This window comes from Cyprinodon variegatus, unplaced genomic scaffold (assembly GCF_000732505.1).
Source record: "Cyprinodon variegatus isolate N-32 unplaced genomic scaffold, C_variegatus-1.0 Scaffold37, whole genome shotgun sequence".
NCBI lineage: Eukaryota > Metazoa > Chordata > Actinopteri > Cyprinodontiformes > Cyprinodontidae > Cyprinodon > Cyprinodon variegatus.
In genome coordinates, this window is record NW_015150490.1 from 1,481,515 (window position 1) to 1,497,825 (window position 16,311).

Consider the following 16,311-nt stretch of genomic DNA (forward strand, 5'->3'; position numbering starts at 1 on the left):
AATCACTGGTGACAGCAAGTAGATAGAGGGAAGTACAGAAAGAGTTTTAGAGGGGTACAGAGGTATGGGTAAGACTTAGGATAGGAGATGCTCTGATGAGGTGGGTCTTTAGGAGTTACCTGAATATACACAGGGAAGCTGCTGGTCTTTTAGCGATTGGTAGGTCATTCTACCATCTTGGAACAAGACAAGAAAACAGTCTGCATTGTCTTAAGCATGGTATAGGCACTGCTACACAACAATCCATGCTGAACGGAGTGGCCGAGTTGTGACATAAGCCTTTGATAGAGGGTTCAAGTGAATATTTTTTTTCTTCAGTTAAAAATGTTAATAAACTCATTACTGCCGCACTTTTCAATTAGGAAAGCTGTTTTCTTGTAATTACTTCACAAGCCACCTAATGGACAAATGTTTTTTTCTGGTGTGTAAAGTTTGTGGAGTTTATTCAAAGATGTATGGGTTTTCTAATTTCTGGTTGGATGTGGAGGATACCTAATGTATATAGAACTACAGAGGATGTCGGCGGCAATTTGGGCATTGATCAGGCTGCCGGCAGCGGTTGACGCGCTCACGGTCCTGCTCGTTCACGCGCTGTTCACGAGCAGGACCGTGAGCTGAGCCGTATGCTGTATGCGATTGGACACAGGCTGGCTGTGGTGGTTGAACTCAAAGGTGAGATGGGATAATATCTTGGATGTGCACGTTCGCTTCAAGGCGGAAAAGCCCAACAAATTTGGAATATTGGATTCACAATGTTGAGCCAGCAAGAAAACAATCAAGGCTGATGGAAAATTCCTGTGCAGCCTGCCCTCAAAATAATAAGTGTTATTTTGGATTCGGCCTCCACCTTATCAAACCTCTCCTGGATGTTATGGCGGAAGGGCTCAGAACTGCAGCCTTGGCAGTAATAATAACGCACCAACGGCAGCGTTCTGTGGCATGCATGTTCTCAGTAAACCGTTCCCCCTCTCAGCCGCAACCCCCCATCCCAAAGTATGTGATGTATGTGATGAACAGTTTGTACTGAAACTGAAATCTAGATTACAATGCAAATTGTAGTTGACAATAAAGAAATTGATTGATTGATTGATTGATTGATTGATTGATTGATTGATTGATTGATTGATTGATTGATTGATTGCTGCTACTACATACTGTATTGCCCATGTTCATATGTCATTGGAGATTTTTTCTGAGGTGGAGCTATGCAGGTCAAAACTATCATGGATCTCTTGGAAATACTCTACTTCTTACATTTACTCTGTATATTTCTCATATTTGGTCAATTAAGTTAAGAGCGCCAGTTTATTCACTCTGACTTTGCATAACAGTACTGTCTTAATTATCTTAAAGCCAAAACATTGTATTGAATTATTCAAAGGTAATGGTAATGGTTGGTCACCTGTTACTACCAGTTAAAGTTTTTTAATTTGTTTGTGAATTTATTGATGAAAATAAAAGTGATAATATTGAAAGAAATCCGTATATGTTTTCAATTCTAGTTGTAGTTATTTACTATTGATTCATTCACTATAATGGAAACTCCCCATAAACAACCTAACTAAACAAATTGCACCAGATTTTACAGTTTTACTGACAAATGCTTTCCTTATAGGGTTGCAGAGCCCAGCTGGTGAGGAGGTTAAAATAGGGAAATAAACATGCTGGGATTTGCTCTCAACGATAACACCTTATGTGTGTAAGCACATGCTGACCTGTCGCTGAGGTTCCTCAATTTGCCATGTGTGAATTATTGAGAGAGAACAGTATAGGCCTTGCAGGGTTTTGTTTTTTGTTTTTTTTCCACTGGATTTACACAGCTAATGTTCAAAAGGGCTTTTGCTACCATTTGTCTGGTAAAGTCATTCTGGGAGACATAAAGTGTGCAAGGTCCAAACAGTGCCAACTGAATCACCTAGCTTTCTATACATGAGAATATGTTTTTTCCTCACAGAAGTTCATATATTTTTAAAGTGTGCATTATCCAGAACTATTGCTGCCTGCCTAAGCAACCTTCATACAATCTATCTGAAGATGAATCTGGACAATATTTTAAATAGTGCAGCTGAAATGCAGCATTGCAGAGGAAGGGCCTCAAAAAATCAGATGCATGCTTCGTGGAGTGAAGGGCACTGCTATTGAGCTCATGCCGTGGTTATTATGAGGCTTTATGTGCATGTGATTATTCAGTTAAGTATCACATTAATTTAGCTATTTTTTAAATTCTGCTCTGCATAGTTTAGAAAGAGAGTAGAATATAGGGAAAACATTTCTCTCACACCCTAAATTCTAAAGATCTGATGATAAATGCGAAAAACAGCTTCACTGCTTTCCCAAGTATTTCCATTCATTCTTGTCTTTGACACCTTATAGTGGTCTCCTTCAAACCCCAAGTTTGGATATTTTTATGAAGATTTTATATTTATTGTACTATTAAAATGTTTTGACCTATCTAACATGTGTACCTTTAGTTCAGTGAGGTATCCTATACACTTCAGTTATACTCATCTGTATTTTTAAGTACCCTGTAAATGCTATCATTTTCACAGTGGCTGCTTAACATCCTTATGGATGTAGTGGAAAATAACCATCCCTTACTGTAGATTTTATGTTCTCCACCTTCTTAAGGTTTGTTTTGCTCCCTGCTGCATCAAGGTTCAGAGCAGATGAAGCTGAACATGACAAAGCAGCCTAATTAAGAGAATGGTGTGCTTCTAAATTCCCACATGTGGAACCTCTCTTCTGAACCACACGAGAACACGTTGGTACGGAGGAAGTAAAAAGACTCAAAAGGGTTGTGTTTTTTAATACTACTTCGTAGCCTTGCCATAGATTATGTTACAAAATTGCCATTTGTTTACCTCCTGTCTGTGCAAAATTACTATGACATAAGTTATTTATGGTTTAACACACTTAAAACCTGAAGATGATTTAGGCATAGATTAAAGGGAGGCATATATTGAATGCTAATAATGGATATCAGTTTGACAGAGGCCTAACCTTATATGGGCTGAGATTTTACAAATAATGCTTTTATAATTTTATTTAAGAGGGTAGATTAATATTTTTTTATTTCAACTTAATAAACTGAATAATATATGTATGAGCAGTCAAAACTTGGCAGACTGGTGTCATTTAGTGAGTTTTTCTTTTAACCATCACATATGATATGACAGCTACATAAACAAGACGTCAAAACTAAGAAACAAAGGTAAATAGAATCATGTTGGCAAGCTCTTTGCTATTTTAACTTTTTTTTTAATCCTTTCTTTTCTTTGTTCTACATTGCAAACCCTGCAGATTCTCTTGATGAGGCTATTCTTATTCAATTAGATATTTTTGGCTGTACATAAGAGCAACACTAATAACTTTTTTACTTTTTTTCAAGTTTTAATAAATATGATTGTTTTTTTCATTGACCGATATATTTGAGGACCCTGCTTTTATTACAAATTAACATGTGGTGACAATAGCTCAGTCGAAAAACAAGCTGTAAATACAGAGTGATGCTTCACTAAAATGACCAATTGTTTCAGTTGTTAAAATTATCACAGTTCAGTTTCCCCTGTACAGTTTGCAACTATTTACCATAATATTTTGATAGGGTTGATTATGCTAAGAAACAGATAAGATATGAGAATAAAGGGAATAAGTAAAGGATTACATTATCTTTCAGTTCACAGAGCACGGTACCAGCAACATGGACAGTTTTAACCATTACAAATGTACCAACAGTTGCCAAAGGACCTTGGAAAACAAGATTAAAATCACACTGCAAAATCCTAAAAAAATAAAAAAAATTAATTTAGTCCACTGAAACTTGCCTTTTTTATAGACACAAATACCCCAGCAACACGATTATAAAGATGTTTAGCACAGAATTCCCATATTTAAAGCTCTACAAGTGATATTTTTTTTTTTGAGATCATGCTGTATTTGACCACATTTTTTTTTATCTAATAAACGTACAATTAGTAACTCCTCTGCCTGAGGGAAGTCATCACAGTTCAGGCTAAAGACATGGCCCACATAAATGTGTGTCAGACCACCTCCTAAGGTTACCTGAGCAATACCATCCACAATTACTTGTAAGTCCTCACTTTGAGCTCGGTCCAAGCTCACTATTAAGTGACAGGATAGATGATAGTGAGGGGTTTCACTGGGACAGATGCAGTGTCAGAACCTTTGGAACTAATTCCTCTACTGTGCATTACAGTTATATAGCAATAAATCTCAAATGAAGTTCACAAATGTTCCGAAACCGCTTCCAAAATCTTATATCTAGTGGCTTATACTGCTGCTCCAAGGTTTTTAACATCTTTTGTCATGATTAGTTGCATTTGCTTGTACATATCAAAATTTGTCAACAATGTTTTTTTTTTTTTTGTCAGAAAAAATTACCTACTAAAGCTTTGAACATGTTAATTATGTCAGTTATTGCTTCAGAGCTTCATCCACATCCACAACAATGCAACCTCCAACACTTAAGCAATTACTTGGATGGTAAAAACATATATCAAAATAATTTAAAATTACTTTTACACGGCAGCAAATTAACTAGATTGTTCTACCTATATGTTGCAAAGTGCACCTGTGCCAGAAAGTAACTGCTATGAACCTTTCAACCTTGCAACAAGAAGACAGTGAAATGTTCAAAATTAGTTCCTAAAATCTTATTCTATGTAAGCCTTCATATTTATGTTTTCTTATTTTTCTGTTTGAAAAAAAAGCTAATTTCATTTCAAACTAAGTGTGCAGGCTTGCAGTATGATTGAATACTTAAATGCCACGACAGTGGTCTGGGTAAAGTTGTGGTTTGTATGCTGCATTGTGACATAAAGATAATGGGTTCAATTCCAGCCTAAGGCATTTTTTTAGTTCAAGTAGAATAATTTTTCTTTGGTGTATCATTAATATTGAAATTATATATTTTACTAATAAAGCTTCAGCAAATGTATTCAACCAAACCGTGTGCAGCTTCCCAACTTTTAATGTAAATTCTAGAGTTTTTTTTATGGTGAATTTAAAAGTTCCCACATGTCTGCTTAATACATAGGCAAAAAATATACATCACAGAAATAAACATTATCAGTAAATTGCAAGGTAAGGTATTATACATATTTATTCTATGTTTAACAGTTTTCCCTCACGTGTTAAAATAATTTTTAGAGCAATATGTTAAGGTAGAAATTTTGGCTTAAACAGTCAGCAGGTGTCTCAATGTTCAATTTACACCCAAGCAGCACAAGCTTGCTATGTTTACATACCGTAGGAGTTATTGCCAAGCCTCCTACTCCAGTCCCCCCCTCTATATTTTATCTTCGGTAGCGATATACTCAACCTAACACAGTAGTTTAGTATTTGATGTGAAGAATAAATATTGATGGGGTTAGTTATTCTCTCATGGCTTCATTTTGTTTTACTTGAACAGGTTCATGGTGGAACCCAAACAAAAGATTTCCATTGCACTTGTTCCTCAAAATTGATTATGTTTTATTGTATTGATCTTATATACCAGTATGTGCACGTATTGTTCTGTTATAGTCAAATACTGCAATCATACAATCGATGCATAGTTCAATACTAAGACTTATGGATAAACCTTGAGAGAAAGCACGTTTTATCTGTGTGTTAGACCTTGTCTTATGTTTGCTTCACAAGCACATTTAGCAGTGATTGATTATGGGATCCTTACAAGGGTTTTTCTTCCATGTAAGGCCACAGAGAAGATGCAGAGAGACTATAGCTTTGTCCAGGGTGTGTGCTATCACTCCACCGGCTCTGTCTGCTTTCTGAGGAGAGAAAAGCAGCAGTAGGAGGGAAGTGGGTGGATATCAAAAGGTGAAAGTCAGACTTTGCTGCAAAGCTTAAACCAATGCAGTATGATTTGGTCTCAGTTGCACTTATGCACTTCACACTTATGTAATACTCACTTTTTTTGCTGTTTGTATGTGTGTAAATATATGAGTATATAATATCTCAGACCATTGCAAATTTTACAAACATTTACTTATTTGTCTCGCTCATCATTTCTTCACATAATAATTAATAATTTACCTCTTGATAAACTATTGTTGTGCATTAGCAGGTGAGCATTTATTAGGCAGGTTTAATGGCAAATTTTAAAAAGCAAAACAGGACAAACCCCAGACTATTGAAAATGTCTTAATTTAGCTTAACTTTTAACATAGTGTGACCAAAGAGTCATTCCTGTTAAAGTAAGCCACAATTTTAGGGTTATAAGACAATCCATATTTTTCTTTTAGCAATTCTCAGCCACATTGTGATATAAAATAGTACTGTCTCAGCATTGTAACTCTACAGCTAAGCTGCCTGTTGCTCACATCTTTCCTTTGGCTAGTGGTGCACTAGTGTGGAGGAGGGAGGACTCATTTATTCCAAGTTATGCAAGCATCTTGGGGGGAAAAAAATCGCTGGTCAGGCATTTACTGCAGTAAAGGTTTAGCTTAACAGCATAATGTTTCCGAGAGGGTGGAGGAACTAGAGAGAGGCTTTCCCCACTTCATTTTTTTCCTCCGCACTATGACTGTAATTTCACTTTACTTGATGCTACCTATCTTTTGTTACAGGAGACAAATTATACACTGTATCAGATGCTGACTGGAGTACATTCAAGGAAATGTCCAGTTACTCAAATACAATTCAAGTATTGTAGGTGCTGCATAAGGCAGTGAGACAGAAACTGGCTTGTTATTGCTTTGTGGACAGTAAGGACAAGATGTTATGCAGCATAGAGTATTTCTGAATGTGTAAGGGGATAGTGATTTCTTCAAGAATAACCTAAATAAATAATAGCCTCTTATAAATTAGCAACAGAGAATTAAAAGTCAAATACTTAAACCAATTTAATCAGTCAAATTAGCACTTATCATATCTAATAACAACTGCCTAAAACAGCTTTCCTCAAAATCTGTAATAATAAGGAGGTACATCCTGCCTAACAATATCCCTCAATCACGTACAGTTCTAAGAAGCCTGTTGACAGATTTGAAATTTAAATTGTTCAGAAGATAAGTAGAAGAAAAACCACCTGAAATATTCTATTTTATCAGCCCTATATATATATATATATATATATATATATATATATATATATATATATATATATATATATATATATATATATATATGCTTCACAGTGGGTATGATGTTCGTAGGATGGTACTCATCATTCTTCTTCTTCCAAAAACGGTTAGTGGAATTATGACCAAAAGTTTTATTTTGGTCTCATCTGACCGCATGACTTTCTCCCATGTCTCAATGGCAAACTTGAGACAGGCATTGATATGTACTGGTTTAAGCAGGGGAACCTCCCCTGCAATCCATAATTTCAAACCATCACATCTTAGTGTATTACCAACAATAACCTTGGAAATGGTGGTCCCAACTCTTCTCAGGTCATCAACCAGCTGTAGTTCTGTGCTGATCTCTCTCCTTTCTAAGGATCATTGAGACCCCGTAAGGTGAAATCTTGCATTGTGCCCCAGTCCGAGGGAGACTGACAGTCATTTATAGCTTCTTCCATTTTCTAATGATTGCTCCAACAGTGGACCTTTTCTCATCAAGCTTTTTCCAATTTCCTTGTATCCCTTTTCATCCTTGTGGAGGTGAACATTTTTGTCTCTAGTGTCTTTGGACAGCTCTTTGTTCTTGGCCATGTTAGTAGTTGGGTTCTTACTGAATGTATGGGCTGGACAGGTCTCTTTATGCAACTAATGACCTCAAACAGGTGCATCTAATTTAGGATAATAAAGGGAGTGGAGGTGGACATTTTGAATACAGACTAACAGGTCTTTGAGGGTCAGAATTGTAGCTGATAGACAGGTGTTCAAATACTTATTTGCAGCTGTATCATACAAATAAATAGTTAAAAAATCTTGATTTCTGGATTTCTTTTAGATCGTGTTTCTCATTGTGGACATGCACCTGCACTGACAATTTCAGACCCCTCCATGATTTCTAAGTGGGAGAACTTGCAAATTATCAGAGTGATCAAATATCTATTTTCTTGTATATACACCTTGCTAAATATAAGCAATATACAATCTAAGTTATATACAGGCAAATACATATGCATTTCCATGTGAGGGCACACAGGCATCCTAAGCTGGCTTACACTGGTTTGTTGTAATTGTTAGAGAAATGACATCTGTTCAAATAAACTATCAAAACTATCTCTAAGGCAGATGAGCTGGAGGCTAAATGTGCAACAAAGCTGTGTCATCTCTTTGCTAGTAGAGTGGGAGGTATTGACCAAGACAGAGCTGAGTAAAGCTTCCTTGCTGCTGCCCAAAGGCGATCCAGAGACAGCTATGTGACATGGTTCATTTTTTTCTAGACAGGTTCATGAGTCGGCTGGCATTCCTTATCTTGACATCACTTCCCTTATTGTTTGAGGCAGGTGCATCGGTCTCTGTCTGTTACTTTACGTTGCAGAAGGCTGTGATGCATATATATCATGGCACAGAGCACTAAGGGAACAATTCATCCTGTCTTAAACTAACAACAGGCTGTTCTGTGATATAAGCACTTGCATCTTACTTACACCATCTACATATTGTCACAACAGATTTGTGGCAAGCACTTACTGCTTCTCTACTGTTCTCTCTCTCTCTCTGTATAAATAGGAAAGTTTTGCTATGAATTATGATTTTGCATTTTAGTGTGTGGATTTCAAACAATAGCTGCTTACTGAAATTCATCCAACTTAAAGTTTTAGAAAATGATTATTTTGCAAATCGATTCATCTGACCAACATTTTTTTTTAAATTAATCGATTAATGATCAGATAGCCAAAAGGTTCCTTAAAGAAGACTTTTTGTGAAATCATACTAAGTGAAAATAAAACTTTTCCAATTGAGGAGTTTTAGATAGAGCATATTGACAAAGGAAAAAGATTTTTACCTGAATTGCAAAATGATTACACTTTTCTTTTTTTTATAATTTTAGATATAATTGCTGCTCAAGGTGGGTTGCTCTGTTGCTAAAGGCAAATTTTAATCTCTACACTCCTGTAAATGATTACTTCAATAATCGAATAATGGTCTTAGCCCAAGTTTTGAGAAAAGCCTAACTAAGTTATAGTGTTTTTAGACACTGAATAAGTTTATAGCAAACTATTTGTATGACGTTTGCTGGAGTTGGGCTATTGTCATACATTCAGGATAAACTCTGATGATTCTGCCCATGTTTATGGTAGCTACTCTAGTGAAACCAATCAAATTTCCAATCATCATTATTCAGCTAATAAATAATGAAGGTGGGTTTGACAGCAGTATGATTGATGGTTTGTACTCAAGTGGCATAAGTGATTAAAAACTGTTGTATTATACTGACAATAGTTCTACTTCTACCAATATAAATTGACTGACTAATTAATTAGAATCACTTATTGCTTTCCTAATAGTTTTTCTCCCTTTTAAATTTCTCCACCCCTCCAATCAATATGATGCATTGACTGCTCTTTTCAAATTATTTGGTATTAAAATCCTAATCATGGCTGAAATAAAACTCTCTAAACAGCTTATTATGAGGAAATCAAGCTACCTCAAGATAATTTCTGTAATCAGAATCCTGTGGTGAGAGCAGAAAGAAAAGATTACATTTCTTTCTGAATGTGCAAACAGATGTCGTGTGGCTTTTGAATCCCAGAGTCAGATGTAACATTCGTATTAGCATGCAGTGATACATCATTTCTGATGTTCTTGTACAGTACTCTATTCTGACAGATAACCAGGTAATGAACAGAGAAGCCTGGGGGATCAAAATTAGGTGTTACATTTGAATTACAACATTAATTATTCATGAATTAGCAATATTTCATTATTTTTTTCCTAGTTATCTGTATTTCATCTCAGCTTTATCTGTTAATGAGTATAAGATTAGATCCTTTCAAATTCTGATTTCGAAAAGGGAGTGAAGTACATGGACATTCAAATATTATATCATTGGTTTACAGGAAAGATAAAGCATTTGAAAAAAAAATACATATTTTCAGGTTGTGTGGAGATTTCTTGAGGACCCAAAAGCAGAGACCGAAGCAAAGTGGTTTCTTGTAGGTTTCATAATCCAAAGGGCAACGGAAGCAAAAACCATAACCAGAAAACAACACAAAATAAAAAATGAAACCAATAAATTAGAAAACACAAAAAGAAGTGAATAGAAGTATAACTGAAAACTTAAAAAGGAAACTTATTATAGAATCATGAAACATATTATGTCAGGAGTTCAAACTGGAAACAATTGGCTTTTAGCATGAACAAGTACAGTGGTAACCTAGCAGCTGTTCCTTTTCCCTCAATAATTTCACTTTCAAATCAAGATGCTCGTCTTTGAATTTGATCTTTAGGTTCTTGCCGTTCCTGAACGACTTTTACTTTTGTTTCTCCCCTACTGTTGAAAAAAATCTGCACGTAGTTTGAAAATCTAAATTTGAGATGCAAACTGCAAACGTTTGAAGGTTTTATCTGTGTGTTCTTTCCTAGATACAAACGAACACAATGACATCTCTCCAGGACTTAGAATGGTTTGCCAATTGAATATTTGAAAGAATGAGATTACCTGATAGAGCCTCAGTTGTGTGGCTGTGTTCTGCTCTAAACGCATTAGCAAATAAAGTTTTTCCATAAGTGTGCGAGTCATTCTTCCAAAGTGTCAAACTGAGGTCACTAGTTCAGAATCAGTTATTTGTGTGACCTTCTTTACTCCCCTTTAATCCCCCCAGTTCATGCTTCATTTGAAAGCTTTTCCAGTTATGTATTTAACTTTGTAACATGTTGAGTGTCTAGATAAAAAAAACTGATCTAAATAGTCAGGGGCCTGACCATTTACTGGTAGCCAGTGTGAGGATTACTGTGTAGAAAAGTACTATGTTTGGTAAGAAAGTATCACGAATCTATTGACAGAGGCAAAATAATCTCTGCAAAGTCTGAAGTAAAGAAATTTAGGTACCATAAAATGAGGAATCGTAGCACAGGATTTGAAAAGCTGTTTAATTCAAAACTAATGGAAGGGATTGTCATAGAGGTTTTAAATTTGCCAAATAGTGAGGATAAACTTTAACATTGGGAGAGATTGGATGGCAGCTGATGATATTAAAAAGCAGTGACCAAAGAACAATTAATTTGACCCCATGGTTGTCGTTATATCAACATGGTTTTCCTGGAATGTCTTTTCTTTTTAAGGTCAAACAAACAAATTAACTTAAAAATCGGTTGCACTGGGTATGAAATTACACAATGGTGTCAAATATGATGTTGGTGATAGGATATTCATCTCTGCTCAAAATCTTTCCTCTAGGGACAAAACTTATGATAAAACTGTAAAGAGTTGGAATACAACTGATGTCGGTTTTATATTTATTTTACAGAAGCCCTTGATGCTGCTGCCTGCAGTTACAGTTTGTAGGAAGAACTAGAATTGAAACACGATAATACATTCTCAAATATTTCAAAATCTATTCAAACATTGTGGATTCTGCCCAGATCTAGCCGTGGCTTTAAGAATAAAGAATCTGTGCCACACTGCATGCTATTGTATTTTCCCTCACCCATTCTGCGACTGAGACCTACCAAAACTCTGCACAGCCTTGAAAATCCAGCTACAATTCCGAGGTTGAAGCGGTAGTTACCATGGCAACTGTGCTTTTTATTTTTGGCTCCTTTGAAACAGTGTGCAAGATTTAGAGATCCCGAATGTTATGTAAGATGAAGTACCCTGTTTCAGACTGGGGTTTCCCACTGCAGCGAACTTAATTAATTATGGGGGAATGGCACACACTTCAGGTGCTCCAGTGTGTACATAAGGGCCCTGATCACATCCTTTCATTTTATGAATCAGACTATAATTTCTTTGCAGGAAGCTGTAGGCACAAGTTCTACTGTTAAAAGAAGTGTTAGACACATTCTTCTGATTTGCTCTGTCAGTTAGAAAAGCCTCATATCTTATTAGTGGATTTAATTTGATCTGGTTTATTTATTTTAAGCCATACATTCACAATATATACATATATAAAGCATTGTGTCACAAACTAATCCGCATACTCTGTACCCCATGCTGGCAAAAGAAACCAACAAATATTAAACAGAGATCTATTCTGCAGCATATGTATAAACATGAAACTTTTATGCAATACTTTTGCATCTATACATAATCGGAAGTCAATTTGGCTAAACAAAAAAGAAGATAACTATTTTACTCCCATTCCCTATTCTAAAATAATATATATGGTTGTTACTGTACTTAAGATATAATAAACCGTATCTTGTCTCTGTATTGTATGTCAAGAATAGTTCATTTCTGCATAATGTATATTTATAATACAGACATATGTATTGATATAATGTGTCTTTGTTCAGAGATGAAAAGACAAAGATCTACAGTATATGGTGGTGTTCAGTGTTTAAAACAATAATACTTACAGAAAAAATGAATTGAAACATCATATTAAAATAAATAAACCTACAATACCTCGAGACATTAAACTTAGGTGACAGTAACATTTGTATAATATCAAAACCTTATTTTCAAAATTTGCTTTCAATGTTTTAACTGCATTAAGAAGTAGTTGATTGAGCTTTACATAGTCTTAATACTGACTGTAATGGCCTTCATTTGTATAGAGCTTTATATAGTTCAAATAGCCCTTTAGATACTCAGTTATCCATCCAATCATGCACACATTAAATTACTAATGATTGCAAGATAGTATAGCCACAGCTGTCTTGGATCTCGCTAACAAAAACGAGGCAGATGTACAGAGGCATTTTAGTACCTTGTTGTGGCTCTCCAACCACCATCAGTCGGATGATGGCCAACAGAAAGAATTACAAGACAGACACAGCAGGGATTTGACGCTTTGCTTGCAAGACTGCTGCTGTCCTGCAGCACCGTCACAGCACCCTTTGTCCTCCAGAACCCTAAACCTATAGCAGCATAATTATAGAGAAAGCTCAGGATAACCTGAGCCGCTCTAACCATAAGCTTTATCAAAAAGGAAAGTTTTAAGCCGCTGAAATAGAGATTAATTAGGTCAAGGAACCTACATACCAAGAAAGACAATAACCCTTATTTACATGCATGGATCACTGTCAGATGTGTATAAAAAATTATAGCAATAAATAAGAAAAGAACTTGCAGAGTGCAGACCTCCACTAAGCAGCAGAATTTGCCCCATATTGTGACTATTGTAAAACTTGCACATGATCTGGATCATTTTCAAATGTTTTGCTCTTACCTTATCCATTCCCTCTGCTTTCTTTTTTGATCAGCAGATCAATAATTCAAGCAAAGCATGCCTCACTTTCTTCTGTTCTTGTCTTATTCCGCTGCTGAAGCTCTTAATAGTCACTGCTACCGCCTTCTGGTTTAGGGGGGAACTGCTTGTTCCGCCAAATAATGTTAAAAGATCCTGCATCCAGATTGTTATGTGGATCATCACCAAAATGTAATAGATTGTTCATTGCTGAGGTACACTTTTGGTAAAAATGTCATTAAAATCCGTTCATAACTTTTCAAATTATCTTGTACACAGACAGACAGACAAACACACATACTAACTCTCCTTGGAGGAGTTAAAAAATGTTGTATTTAACATTAACAATTAACACTAAAGATAAAGTTTTGAATTTGAAAGAATTATTTTAATTATTGCAATTCCTTTTCTGATTTCATGATTTTCATGGATTTTTCTCCTTTCCTTTTATCTTCAACAGACCAGAAGTTTACATCTTGGTCCCCACCTCGAAAGGTAAATGAAGGCAGACGTGTCGCCTCTGCCAGGAACATGAAGGGCTTATCAGGCAGTCGTTCCCAACATCATATTCCTTTATCTCATGGTTTGGACTACGATCCCCACGTTCATGACTTCCATGGCCACCATGGCTCTGACTCCCGCCACCCATCATACCTGCTCAGTCCCACAGAGAGCTGCCCTGTGGACTTTCACCACCGGTACTCACCCAGGAGCTCCATCCACTCCGACTGCATGATGATGTCCCCTGTCATGATGCCCCCAACAGCCGCATCTGACCACATCTCCAGCAGTACCTTCCCCAGAATGCACTACAGCTCTCAGTATTACGACTCTGCCACACGGGAAGACTGTGCTGCCATTACAGCCTCTGCCACCTCACCTGCTGTTGCTGCTGCAGCAGCAGCAGCTGCTGCCTCCTCCCACCATGCCGGCACCAAAAGCAATCGCCTTCCAGCTAATCTGTTAGACCAGTTTGAGAAGCAGATGCCCCTCCACCGCGATGGGTTCCACACGCTACAGTACCAGCGCACCTCTACAACCACTGAGCAACGCAGCGAGAGTCCCGGCCGTATCAGACACCTCGTTCATTCTGTTCAGAAGCTCTTCACCAAGTCCCACTCCTTGGAGGGGTCATCAAAGATGAATGGCACAAAGGCTGATATTGTTGGAGGAGGAGCAGGGTCTTATTACCACCATGGTCATCACTCCACAAAACACGGGAGCAAGAGGAGCAAAAGCAAAGACCGTAAGCACCGTTCGGGAGGTTGGTGGAGCTCCGATGACAACTTGGACAGTGACAGCACCTACCGCACACCTAGTGTGATGTCAAGACACCATGGGGAACATGTCAGCCACTGCTACCCAGACTCCATGCATAGCCATCACTTTGGACAAATGTCGCTCAAGGGCTCCAAGAGTAACAATGATGTCAAGTGCTCAGCCTGTGAAAGCATGGCTATGGCACCTGAGGGCAAATTTATGAAGAGGAGCTCCTGGTCGACACTAACAGTCAGCCAAGCCAAGGAGGCCTACAGGAAGTCATCACTTAATTTAGACAAACCCATGATGCACACAGACCTCAAAACATCTCGAGCATGTCACTACCTTCAGGTGAGTAAACTTCATTTGCCACCGTTTATCTTCATGGTATATTTAAAAAGATATATTGATTAGAATATTTGGCCTCAAACTCATAATAACAATTATATTGTAATACATTTTAAAAATTAAACTTGTCTATAAAGTAAAATAACCCTCTATATTTTATTTATCAATTTACAAATGTATTGTGATGAAGTAGAGTTTAGCTGACTCACTAGTGATGTTTAAGACACTGCTCCATCATAACACATTTGAGAAAATGTCTATAAAGCTTTTCAACCTTGCCTAATGTTCATAATTCTTATTAAAACTGGTCTGTCTAGACTCAGTCTTTAGAAAATACCCATGAATTTCAAGGAAACTGAAATACCAGGCAAACAGTAGCATTTTTTTATGTTGATATGATTAATTAATTATCAGGGTCATTATTGTTTTAATGCAATTCCAGTTAATACATGTGAATAATGTGGTGTGTGCATAAATAGAAATGTATGTTGAAAAGTGCAGGTAGTGCAAATGCAGCCAATCAAATTGGCTGAATGTCTTTTTGACTGTCTGGAGGGATGTGTGCATCGATCATCGGAGAGTGTATTTGTTTAAGTTGGTGTTTTTGTTTTGGCATCAGAGTAGAGACCATTTTTCTGGTTTTACATTCAAACCGAGGACAATTGAGAACATTTAGCTGCTTCTCACCCCCTTTTTTGCTAACGGCCAGATCAGGGACTGAAGTGTGAATTGAGTTTAGGTTAAGGTTAGGGTGAGGTATACAGTGGTTAGGTGTAGGATTATTGTCAGGGTTAAGGCATAGAGGGGGTCAAAATGACAAAAAATCAATGAACGTCAATAGGAGACAAATAGGGGATACAGAACAAGTAAGTGGGAGGATATGCCATCTTTCATTTATATCACATATTACAAAAATTCTTTTACATGCCAGTAAAGAAATGAGAATGATTCCTACTGTTCAACTGGTAAAAATATATATACTTTTTAATTTCTTTAGTGAGAAAAGAATTTTTTTTCTCAGTCTATGTGTCGTTATGTGAATTATTAGCTAGCCTAAAGTGGGGTTTCCCAAAGTGGGGGTCAGGGGTAAGGTAATTTTTAGATTCATTGAGATGTAGCCCCTAAGATTTATGGAGGCTGTAAAAGGTCAAAATAAAATAATACAATATTTCTGTCAGGTTTGGTGGACGTTTGAGAGGAGGACCGAAAAGCAGAGACTGAAGAAGAAGAGCAAAGAAATGACTGACTGAACAGGAGGTGTATATATATTAGACACAGAAACAAAGACCAGGCTAATCAGCAGACTAGGAGCAGGTGTGGACAGAGGAATCTAGAAGGGAGCAAGGGGAAAGGAGACTTGCTCTGTTCGAAAACCTAGGACGGGTCCTCCAAGGATGCGGTCTACCTAGACTGGATCCTTCGAAGTCCTT

The 16,311-nt window shown here is 36.9% G+C and overlaps 1 protein-coding gene across 2 annotated transcripts in view; it reads left to right on the plus strand.

Annotated features, from left to right (window-relative positions):
- The window catches only part of LOC107105132 (disks large-associated protein 2-like), a 147,456-nt gene that overhangs the window by 63,310 nt on the left and 67,835 nt on the right, over positions 1–16,311 (plus strand). For both annotated transcript variants that reach the window (XM_015405253.1, XM_015405261.1), the window contains exon 2: positions 13,734–14,884. In XM_015405253.1, coding sequence (XP_015260739.1) covers positions 13,734–14,884 — 1,151 coding nt within the window. The remainder of the gene's footprint in view (positions 1–13,733; positions 14,885–16,311) is intronic.